We start from the raw sequence: 12,791 nt of genomic DNA, 5'->3' as shown, positions 1-12,791 counted from the left end.
CTATGCATTTAAAGTTCACTTTAGGCTTTATCCTTAAAATGGAATGATTGGATGGACGAAAACAAGAAAGAGCGGGGGAGAAAGGAATTTATTCCTCCTTTAATTGAGTCTAGGGATTTAACAGTCTTGTCGAGCTGTGCTATATTCATATGTCTTCACTTGTGGACTAGAAAACAGGCTTGGTTAGGCTGAGATGCTATGATGCATGACTACTTTGTTCATACTACTTATTGGAATATTTAGTATTTGGAACGGGAGTGGTGATAGGCGAACTATGGTCATATAACTAGACCCTAGACATATTACATTAGCAGGTGATTTCTATGGAGGATTTCGTCATGGGGATTTTAATTTTGTAAAGGAGTCGAGTTTTTTTCATTCTTCTTGTGTAAAATTACTGTGTGTCAAAACGAATGTTGTAGATTTCCCCTAAACTTTCTACCACCAACCTCAACCACGGCGAATATACAGTTTCTTTTTTAACTCCTCATTTTCATTTTGGTCTCATCTCACCATCCTCTAGTGTTATTACCTCTTGATCTTTTTTTTTTTTGGGGGGGGGGGGTTGTTATCTGCCCTGTTGTTAATGCTTTAGTTTGTTTTTAAGGGATGTTTAAGATTATAATTAATTATATTTTATTTATATTTCTATATTATTTTCATCCATAATATAGAAAATATGTTTAGGACTGCTCGCATCATTGCTCTCAAGTGGCTTTTATGCACTTTTATTTCACCAAGATTCATTATCATTTTATTTTCATTCTTTTCCTCATAACCTAAAAAATGATTTTACAAACCAAACAGTGCCTAAATGGTCATTCAGTGATAACGTCTAAATATTGTTTATTTTATAAATAGCATAATCTTTTTGTTTTCACCAGATATAAACAGCATAATCAATGTTGTATGTGCACTCCTCTTGTCCTATAAGCTAGAGACTTGTGTTATCCTATTTATAAATCATATTAAATTTTTCATATGAATATATAATTTTATATTCCATGTATCATTGTGTAAATTATATATTGTAATTTTCCAGTATAGAGTTATATAGTCATTCAATTTTAAGATTTAAATAGATTTAAAAGTTTTTTAATTGAAAGTAATTTATAAACAGTAGTTGTTTAAAGAAAATCATTAAACCATTGGCTTATGGGTATATGAAGGATGGATTAACCTTGAGTTACCATGCAACAGATGGGTCACTCCTGCTGCTCTCTCCCTGGCACAAGGGTCAACATTTTAATTTGGATTAATACAATTTTTTTTCTTCAAATCTACTTTCGGTTTTAATCTCTCAAATTTTAAATCATAAAACTTAAGTTTTGATTTCTCAATTTTTTTTTTCATTTATACCATTAATTCTTATAATCTAATAAAAATCTAAACTATTTTATTTCTTTAGAGATTAAAACTTATGATTTGAAATTCAAGAGACTAAAACTAAAATAAAAACAAACTTGAGCCAAATATTATATTAAACCTTTTAGTTTGATATAAATTTTATCAATATATATAGATATATGTAAAATAACAAATCACGTTAAAAAGCTACTAGACTCAATAGTACTTGAATAATACCTCATGATACTATATTTCAAATAATTGAATCAATAAAAATTCACTCAACTTTGGAATGATCTGTAAATTGCAGAGGATATTCTCCTGTATCATTAATATAAAACGAAGCATAAAGAACTGCACTATTGACCCGTAATGAAATAATACAACTCATCTTATACTCGCTACAAATATCCTCGCAATCACTAAAAGTCTTGAGCTAATTTGCCGTGAGAAGAACGGTCTAGCTGAATCATAGGTTTAAGCACGATGGTACTGTGTCCAAGAACCCCGACATCACTTTCACTATGCAAAATGGTTTCGTTTCAAGCATTAAAGAGGGGGAAAAGAAAAAACAAACAAACAAACGCTTCACTGAAACTCAGGAAGGAGGCATTTTTGAACGCACACGGAAGATAAAAAAACCTTAAAAATGACAGGCTCTCTCCCAATCTCTCTCCACATCAAAAGAAAAGCAAAGATAAATTGTGTACCAGACACTACTCAACTATAGGCCAAAATCGGAAATTGCTGGAGGATGGTTATTGTTTCCCGAATTAGAAGGTGCTCAAACCTCCATTTATATGAAAAGGTGGGGGACTAAATTCCCAAATAGCCATCTTATCCTTCTCTGATAATTAGAGAATAGAGAACTTTAAACTATTACTTGCTGCAAACAAGTTGTATTCCTCCATGGTGTTTGTCTCTTTCTTATTGCAAGGGTAATCGACTCGACTATTCAAGCTTAAATCCTCAACGGTTCCCCCGTTTGAAGATGCAGGAATCGATTTACAGCCATTTGAAAGAGCTATAGGCCCTCCAAAATGAAACAAGGAGAAACTACCGTTATTCGCTTGTGATTTGGCAGTACTTTCATGCCCAACTTCTCCACTCAGTGCCGTTTTTGATCCAGCTGGAACACCCCTTTCTGCAGTATTTCCATTGAGATTCTCTTGCATTGAAGCAGGTTTAGTAGCTTGAGACCGTTCCTCTGCATTTAAGCCTTTAACTTTGCTGAATTGCTGATAGACTGGAACAGCGGCAGCGCTGAAGAAAGGCATTGGTTGCTGCAAGGCGCCATACTGCAAGCAGAATTGACGGTCCTCATTTAAGCCATATCCAAGTGGGCTAGCGTATAGATAATGATTTGGATGTGGGAATGGCAGCAACCCACTTGTGGCAGCCGCTGGCCATGAAACTGGATTTTGATGGTAATAACCCATTGTTGAAGGAGCTTGGAACACTGGAAATTGTATGTTCTGGTTCGACCCTGGGGCAAGCATACTTTGAGGTTCAGAACACAGATTGCTGGCAGAATAACCTTTAATAAATTTGTCTCTCCCAGGATTCCCTGATATATCACTCCCTGCTCCATCTGAAAAGGGAACAAATAATGACCTGCTGGCCAAATCCTCTCTACTTGCATTGTAATCTTTCCCCAACCCAACTTCATGACAACCAGACAGACCATTCTCAATACCCGCAGAAATTTCTCTTCCTTCAGATTGTTGGCTAGCATCTTCCGAATCGGATGTGGTTGATGATTCTGTATTTCCACGATTTGAAGAGGTATTACTGTCACCCTCACTTAGGCACAATGAGCAGTTATCGGAATTGGACATGCTACCTTGACTCTGATCAGAAGAACCACTCAAGGTAGAACTTCTAGTTGGAATCATTCCACGTTCCTCACCAGCCAATTCTTTGGAATTGTAAGAAACTGCAACTTCCAGATGAAGTTCATTCTTAGATCCTTCATCCGCACCTTTGGACATCTTCAGATTACTATCATCATCATCAATGTCGACACCAACTTCACCATCAGATGACTTGATCAGGTTATTATCTGATTGAACTCCTTGAACCTTAGAAGGTGGGGACGTCAATGTCACATCAGTGTCTGAATTACTACGAAGATAATTCTTTTGTGATTCCATAGGCTCCCAAACTTTCTTCGAGTGAAACAACTCCCTACTTGGATAGTTCCCTGAGATGGCTCTGTTTTTGGGTCTCACAGAACACTCATGCACATGGTCTACTTGATTATACTTACTACCACGATAATTCTGCTTAGAAGTATTTATTGCAGACTCAGACTTACCAGCAGGTCTTATCTCGTGACTAACTTGAGTCATAGGAGAGTTTTGATCAACCCTCATTTTATACTTGTTATTTAGGTTACAACTGCAAGAATGGAAATCATATCTGTCAATATTCCGGTTATTGGGACTATGGAACTTCTCATTATACTTAATACCAACATTTCGACTATAGGACTTTGGAGGATTTATTCTAAATTGCCTGTTTGACCCATTATTTCTTCTGGATGATGTCACAAAACTATCTCCACAATGCCTTGGTTCTGATCTTCCTACCATTGATCCATTTTCCCAAACAACTGCACATCGGTTTCTGTCAAACCACTTGTGAGACAAATCTAATTGATGTTCTTTCCTAAATCTTAGCCTCTGCCGAGAAATATTGGATTGATCCGTCGTGAAAGTATCAGTCCCATCTTTTGGAGAGGTTATTTCTCCATCACATCTATCACTAGAGTGGTCTTGTGTTCTCAAAGTAGCACACTCAGTAGAGGGTTCATCATCTTGAATGTCAGGAGATCCATCCTCCAACAGATTAGCATCGCCCATTTCAATAAATGAATCCCTGCAGATATTAGCATTAGTTTGCTCCATATCAGCTGACAATTCTTCCTCTGGGGCTTCAGGAGATCCAGGAACATCATTTGATTCAGAACTTTTTCTTGATTTATCTTTTTCCTTTCCTTTAAGTCTTTCCTTCCTCCTAAGTTTTTTCTCTCTTTCTTTTGTCCGCCTCCTCTCCTTGCGTTGTTCCTCTTCACGCTTTTCCTTTTCTTCTTCTTCAAGAAGTTTCATCTGCAGGGGCAAAAAACTGCGTTAGAAAGTGATCACATAAGATAAGTTAGCACTCTGCCTCTTCATTTTGTCCCAATCATTCTTTTCCTAGAAGCACAAAAGGGAAGACCTGCTTTTCTAATGTAATGATCTCTTTGCACGCTACATAGACACGTTCCTCCAGTAGTTTTAACGCAAGACAGACAAAGATGCCGTGTGCATTCTGGCTTGCTGTTCCTTCTCTGAAAGCCTTTTCAACCTAAAAGAATAGGACAAAGTCAGCAGTTGAAACGGCAGATAGGTTCACATGTGCGCACTGACAAGACCGCAGCAACAGATCCAATAGAACATTAAAGAAAATTATTTTTTGATCATTGCTTACTAATCAAAGCATGTTCCAAATTTTGAACACATGATTTCACCATTCACAATTTTCTCACAAGCATTCCTCCAAAAAGCACAAAAAAATATGGATAAAGTTAAATACTCTGGCTTTCACAAGTTCTTGTTTCGACCACCATCAAATCCAATAGCCTATGTACGATCTATTCTTTGTACTTAAATACCATTTAATTATCTTCAAATTACATTTACGTAGATTGTACTAAAGTTATTCTGATCTTCAAGTCCAAGTGAAATACCATTTTAAATTAATCAGAACACACAGAATCCTCTAATCTTGAATTAGAATGGAGTTAACTGCATAGTGGATTACCTGGTAATTCCCCTCTTGCTGATGGCTTGCTGTAACACTCAAACCATTTCCAGAACACCAGGCTCTACTATTACAACCTCTCCCACTTACATATTGTGATTGTGCAATATAAATTTTACAAAGGGATCTAATTTATTAAATTCAACGATTACATAACTAACTTTGACACTCTATAAGTGGGTAACTTCAGATCAATTAACATTTTATCTTCATTACATCTAACTAACAAACCCAATCATCCAAGACTTAAATTGCATGAACTAAAATTTCAGTGCACCAAAAGGAAGATGATAACGTATCATAGGTAAAAGTTACCATTCCTAATGCTAACCAAAAGCCAAAACCGATTTCCATTACCTTAACATAATAAAAAAAAACCAACAGATATTTGATAATACCAATTTACCCCCCCGGGGGGTCTTTAGATAATTTTTAAAGATACCTCACATGATAATGTATAAAGATGCATGGAAAGGAAGCAAGGAGATTGACTAAGATGTACAAACACGATGCGAAATCTAAACATACTTGTTCTTTAAATATAACAGTAGCAGCATCAAGAAGGAATTCTCGAGCAAGTTCGGGGCTTTTTGCATGTTTCTGAGGAAGGGAACATTCTCCATCAAGCTCATTTCCATCCTTGTCCATTGACTCATCATCCTAAAAGCACACATTTGCATGATAAGAGAAGAAATTTAATTTAACAATATTCCTCAAAGATGGTTGTTCAATTACATTAATTATGAACATGACCAAGAAAATTGATATCTTTCCTGGAACTTGAAGTACCTCTTCTTCCTCTGCCTCTTCAGCATGCTCAAAGAATCTTCTAATACTTTCACCTTTTGTAATAGTAACCCAACCATCCCCTACAATTAGCCTGCAATGTACACAATGTTGACCCTTTAATGCATGAGCTTTGACAGAATGTTCAGTACAACGTCCATCAAGTTTCCAAGCTCGGAGGGTGATGAAACATGCACTCAAACCACTAAGATTGAGTCCATTGGCTTGAACAGATCCATTCATTCCAACATTTTTAAAATCCAAAATGTCAGATTTTCCTTCACTTGTCCCAACAGCCCACTCAAAGTGATGATACAATCCCATGGTATCTGCAAATGTGTGGCGCCAATCAGCTTGGATTGAATCATCAGAAACCTGATAAAAGCAAATAGATCTATGTTATATTAGAGACAATAACCACTCTAGCAACTAGTCCTGAGTCCTGACATAGACTCGATAAAAGAAGACTTTCCAGAAGAATGTCACTATAAACTTTTTGAGCACAGCCTCGATCACAAAATATTTCACGGCATAGAAACATGGAAGTCGCACCTCATACTGAAAGGCCGTGTCAGCAACACAAAACCAACTGGTGCAACGAGGTTCTCTACGCATGCGCTTCAGTTCTTTTAGCTCTTTGAACTCACGAATAACATTTCTTCTACAATCTCTGCAAAATCTCTTGCTATCAAACCTGACAGATAGAGGGAAGCTCTTTAGTAAAACCAGAAGAATGGGATAAAAAATCTCAACAAAAAAACAAACATTTAAACAAGTTCATAAGCGAGGACATGACTAATATTAAGCAAAAGAAAGGATTTCAGATAATGACAAAATAAACTAATTCATGCTATAAATCAAGTTGTAAAAGAAAAAGGAAAAAAAAGAAGTCGTCAAAATTTTAGAGTAAAAAGCAAGGAGCATAAAGCTTCGCTCAGTATCTATCCTTTACTGACCGGTCATAGAACACATCAAAACAGACAATAAGTTAATTCATGTTGCATGACAATGATTCGCTTACAAACTTGTAATTTTTCATCTAATTGTCTGCGTCTAAGTTCACATATAACCGCTGTTATCCAATTACCAAGACCATCCAAGGTGTCACAAACGAAGAGTGTCAAGTGACAGTCTGAATCACCCTGCTTCTCCATTCCTCAACGTCACACTTAACTCTTAACATGAAACCATTTTGGGCAACACTTTATATCAAGCAATACCTAAACAACTCCAAGCAAGAATTAGGATAAAACCTTAAAAACTCAGATGGGCTTGGACAAGGCATGTGAGTTAACAAATCCAGCCTGTGGCTGCTCCCAGGGTAAGTGAGCCGCAGTGCCATATGTAAGCAGATAGAATAAATGCACATTCGGAAGAGATTAACTGAAGACAGTGTGTCAGTGAGAGAGACATCTAATTGACCACTCAATGCAGCTTCCTGTTTACATTCTACCTTTGACATTGTTTTAATGGTTCTCCTTAAACTTCTTCAATCAAAATCCATTCATCCGCCTGATTATGTAACTGAGGCAAACTAATCCATTAATGGAGCATTACATAGCTCAATCTGATCTGAAGCATGATGCTATTCAAATTTTTAACTTCATGCCTATCAGAGGGTTCCCCATTCAACTTTTTACTATCAAGCCAGAAGAACATCTGTCCTATAATCTGACAGATAGCTAGTCCATTACAAATTACCTGCATGTGAATGTTAAGGAATATCATACATCCAACACCTTTATTAGGGGCACAAAATAGAAAAATTGGATTCCAAAGAACACATCCATATTCAAGATATTTAAGTCTTCAAGTGCGTCTCAAATTTTCACTCATTGCATGCCAGTTTCAAGAGCTTAACTGCTCCAGGTCTTGCATTTATCTTAACATAGCAGTCATAACATGTCACTTATTAAAGTCAGATGCAATATGAGAAATACACACTAGTAGATGGACACCTGTATGCAAGTCTCTCAATGAAATCTTCTTCTTTCATCCTTAGTAGAGATTGCCGAGTCTCCTCTCCCAGTTCTGACCAAAAATCCACCAATGTATCACATGAAAGTCTGGCAGTGTGCAGAGCACATGTTTCCCTTGTCCCATGCCCTCTGCCGTAACTCACAATTCCTTGGCTTATCCAGCCACGGCCTCCCCCACCACAGGCATCAGGATAAAGTAGTTCTCTCTCACGCTCCCTTGCACGTGCCCCATCAAAGACCTGGCAAGAGCAAAAGTTAAGCTGCCACCAAAAAAAGAGAGAGAGAGAGAGAAAAGAGTTGAATGAGAATCAACACAAGTGTCAAGTGAACCGTGCTTACAATTTGCAGTCCCTTCAGAGACTTCGAATTCAAGTAGCAATTCATAAGCGTCAGCAAACCATCACGAGTCGTTGTCAAACCTCCCCAAGGAAGGACAGATGGATCTTGAAATTCATCTTGGTGCCCACTTATACTGTTCGATCCACTATTATGTTGATTTTTCACACCTGGAGATCCATTCCAAGGAAAGTGTGCCCTGGCTCCCTCCTGCTGCAGAGATTTCCCATACATAACAATCTGCGAAAAACCTTCGAGCAGCAACCCATTACACCGGGAGCAGTACATGTTCTTCCGAGCTTGCTCAAAAAGGGTTTGCTTGTCTATCTTCAAGAGCTGCTGCCGATCTTGTGATGACAGCTCACTCCAGAACTGTGCCACAAGAGTCATAAAATACACATAAGAGACAAATTAAGAAGGTTACTAGTTGCGATCTTATCTATAAAACAAGGAAACATATGTGATGGATTTTCAAGCCAATATTCAAATCTCTTACTTAAATATCAGTTTCAGTTAATTCTTTCTTTTCCTTCCCCTTCATGCCACAAGTTTAGTTAGCTCCTTACAAGCATTGACACCTCATTGTCTCAACCGGAATTACATCAGGATTTGTTAAAGTTCGTAAAATTGTTGCACATTAGACGAGGAGAAATTAGAATAAAAAATTTGACGATTTTGAAATGACCAACATCAGTTTCTTATTACCTTTACCCAGCATGGATGAAAAGATAAACAAGACTAAAATGCATCCAACGTAAGAGAATGAAGCAGAATGGAAATGGCAAGCAGTTATGCTATATAATTCCTTATGAAACAAATGAATGCAATCAAAGAAAGGTTTCAACTGCAAGATCCAATACAAGGTCAAACAGCTCATCGATATCCACATATAAACACATACAGGACAGTGATCTAGCGCCATCGCAATTTGATCAAAAAACAATTAATCTCTACCTTGGAGAGATGATTGTAGCTAACGTCGTCACGGTTCTTAGACCAAAATCCATTGGCTGAAAGCGAGTACACCACCGATGATTTATCACTAAATCGGTCGTTTGTTTGCGCTAATCCTGGCATTTTTTAAATTCTGGAAGAATCATTCACCGATGCTTCCATGCACTCACCCCTCAATTCCAGCGCATATAAGGCCTAACAAGGATCTAATTTAATTGATATTCCGAAATTTATCTGAATCGGATACAAATCAAGAGTATAAAATAATGAACAAATAAAAGAATAGTACACAGACCGAAAAAGGTTTGAGGTAGGATCGAAATGGTTGAGATTGGATGGGAATAGGATTGGAGTTGGGTTGAGAAAGGGAGAGCGAGCGAAGTGAGAATTGAGAGAGATTTAGGGGGAGAAATCGGATGGAGGGAGGGGTTTTTGGTTGATGAAGAAGATGAGATTTGTTGGTGCGTTGTATATGTGGGAAGCGAGGTGGGGAGAGAAGCAGGATTGGCAATGGTCGCACAACGAGGCACGGTGAAAATGGAGGCCCAGTCTGTGCCCTCTGCTGTTACTCACAGCACAATTCACATAATTAACGTGGTGATAACTAAATCTGAGAGAAATTTATTTTATTTTCTTTAAAAAATTTGACCATTATCTCCCATTTGACTAAATATCATATCGTGTGTGTATGATGATGATAGCCAGTCCCTCTTTTAAATGTCTCGTTTATAATGTTTTTTATACCCCGGAAAAATGATTTAGAATATGAACTCTTGTAGAAACTTAAATATACGAAGGACCAGTATTACGAGAGACATGTTTTTGATGAGTTCATTGTTGTTAAGGACATGAATATGACTTATTAAATGATGAAAAATGTATTATATCACTCATCACCATTAAGAAGGGGGGAAAATCGTGAGAATGATTTTATTTTATTTTTTTTTGGTTTTTGGCCTTTTTTTGGGACAGGAGGGAATGGGGAGATGAATAAAAAGTTCCCCGTTTCACCATGTAAAGGCCAGGCATCACCATTAATAACACATAAGATAATATAATTAATAAATAATTAATATGTGTATATATATTTATAAGATATAAGATTAATATGTTTATAACAAATTAATTGAGGGATATTAAAGTCATATTATTATTGAGATCTACTCTGACAGACACAATCATACTCTCCAATTTGATCCAGAAGCAAAATGGATTCACTTCTCCTGAATCCATGGTTTTGGGTTCCAAAACCATAGTTTTGACCCAAACCATGATTTCAATTATAATATCAAAATTGATGCTGTTTAGGCGATATTCCACCTAAACCATGGTTTTGGAAATCACCCAAATAGGCCCTGAATTGAAATTATCTATAGGTGAGGTTAATTGATAAATGAATTAATAAATTTACAAGCCACTGGAAGAACTCATAGATTCACAACTTTTTGTTGCCAACCACAACTTTATATTTTGGTACATAATATAACACACAAAATTGATTGTGCTGGTTTTTTTATTGCAGTTCAAACTTTTGCCTTCTAATAAGAATCATGTTTCGCATGTATTGGAATATTTGCGAATTTATAATTAATCACGCACTCAGTTATCGAGTTCTAAAAAGAAATAGTACCAATCTGAGCTCTCTCTGTTCTTTTTTTTGGTCAAACAACCTGGGCTTTTGATTGATAAACAAATAGTGACTATTTAACATTGTCGCCTGCCAGTAAATACTTGGCAACACGGAAATTCACAGTCTTAAAGTGATTTTTTCAAAACAAACAAACGCCCTCTAAATCACATAACAAGACCCCCAAAAAAAATTAAAAAATTCTATTAAGCATGTTTAGAAATATGAAAGCCATACGAATCAAGCGCGTTATCATGTCTATTAGAAGAATTATAATAAGGTTTTCAGGAAGAAAAACAATTATAAAATAGTTGTCATTCTTTACTCTAAAACTTGTCATTACACACTGCTTATATTATTATTGGGACCTCTTAGTAATTTTTTTTTGGACTTGATTGTAATTCTCTCGTCTTTATTTAAGCTAATTAGAACAACCACGAATCTCTCAAATTTAAATATGCTGTATTATTCACAAAAAATATATGACTTAATTAAAACGATGCATTCTTCAACTAAATTTTTGACCAAAAATACTCATATTAATTGGGCTAGCGTTCATTGTTAAGGAATAATAAAAATGATATTGGCATTAATTAAGGATATATTTGAAATAATTTATAAATAACTCTTTAATCATGATTTACATATAAAATAAATATATAAAAAAATTTTGTCTCAATCTATATGAAATATAAAACATTTGTTATTGCGATAACAAACGGGGCATAAATATGCCCTAATTGGAGTGGTAGGATCTCCAAGCTCAATATTAGGCTAGCTATGTAAGGAATAATAAAAATGATATTGGCATTAATTAAGGATATATTTGAAATAATTTATAAATAACTCTTTAATCATGATTTACATAATATAAAATAAATATATAAAAAATTTTGTCTCAATCTATATGAAATATAAAACATGTTTGTTATTGCGATAACAAACGGGGCATAAATATGCCCTAATTGGAGTGGTAGGATCTCCAAGCTCAATATTAGGCCGGACTATGCTAGTATAGATCCCAGAAGCTACGACCGATGGTGGTGGTCCTTCTCCAACCTCGGCTATCCATGCTCCATGTGTCTTTTTTTGGTTGCTCAGAGTATCCTCCCACCCGAACGGTGAGAGACTAATCTCTCGGAGTACTGTCAGGGTGCCGTAACGGGGACCCCTCCCAACAGTGTTTATTCCATACACACTACCCAAGGATCGAACCCAGGACATGTGTTTAAGGTGCCCAAGTCCCTTCCACTTGGACCAACACTTGTTGGTTCTCCATGTGTCTTAATCTCATGCTGCATATCTAAATCATTCTCATCACTTTCCCTTCTCTTCTTCAATGTCCACCCATTTCTGTCAAGACAATCTATTCTTTATAGTTTTGACTTATGAGCACTATATAAATATTATTACCTCCTGTTCTAATTATAAAACTTAATTAATTAATTTGAAAAAATTAAAAAAAGAAGTTAGTTAAGTTAGTATTTATATATATAATATGTATTATCTTTAAAATATCTTTACTAATCAACTATATTGGCTAGAACTACAATTATTAGAATGACTACCTTGAAAAAAATACATAAATATAAGAGTCAAAGTGGATTTGGTCTTATATTTAGAACCAAAATAAAAGTCAAATAAAGTGACCGGAGGTAGTATTTGTTATCAATATAACGTTTATGTGAGCGTTAATATATCTCTCATTTCAATTTAAACTTCTCAAAAGGAAAAACGCAACTCCTGCAATTCTTATAATTTACTTCCTCTTTACATTCATGAAATTTATAACTTCTTGATATTTTATTGGTAAAGAGTAAGATGAGTTAAAAATAATTACTGTTTTCTTGAAATTCTCTAGCGTTTTTTTTTTTGAAAGAAAAAGAGTACTTCCCAAACGCCAAAAAAGACGGAGTTTTTTTTTTCCCAGATCTTTTCCTGATAAACTGATCTCCTAT

At 35.9% G+C, this 12,791-nt stretch overlaps 1 protein-coding gene across 2 annotated transcripts; it reads right to left on the bottom strand.

Annotated features, from left to right (window-relative positions):
- Positions 1-1,640: 1,640 nt before the first annotated feature.
- LOC114734200 (uncharacterized) lies at positions 1,641-9,728 on the bottom strand. 2 transcript variants are annotated; one of them, XM_028921748.1, is made up of 9 exons: positions 9,502-9,728; positions 9,207-9,401; positions 8,256-8,624; positions 7,896-8,155; positions 6,490-6,631; positions 5,941-6,312; positions 5,680-5,811; positions 4,567-4,695; positions 1,641-4,457 (listed from the first exon to the last, which is right to left on the bottom strand). In XM_028921748.1, exons 2-9 carry the CDS (start codon positions 9,327-9,329, stop codon positions 2,202-2,204), a joined length of 3,783 nt encoding a protein of 1,260 aa, XP_028777581.1. In that variant the 5' UTR covers positions 9,330-9,401; positions 9,502-9,728; the 3' UTR covers positions 1,641-2,201. The 2 variants fall into 2 exon arrangements, with proteins under 2 accessions (XP_028777581.1, XP_028777582.1); XM_028921749.1 differs by lacking the exons at positions 7,896-8,155; positions 8,256-8,624; positions 9,207-9,401; positions 9,502-9,728 and adding an exon at positions 7,191-7,631.
- Positions 9,729-12,791: the final 3,063 nt, after the last annotated feature.

Source organism: Neltuma alba, unplaced genomic scaffold, assembly GCF_004799145.2.
Source record: "Neltuma alba isolate B1F8T4 unplaced genomic scaffold, ASM479914v2 tig00013081_pilon, whole genome shotgun sequence".
Taxonomy (NCBI): Eukaryota; Viridiplantae; Streptophyta; class Magnoliopsida; order Fabales; family Fabaceae; genus Neltuma; species Neltuma alba.
This window is presented reverse-complemented; position numbering and strand designations above follow the sequence as displayed.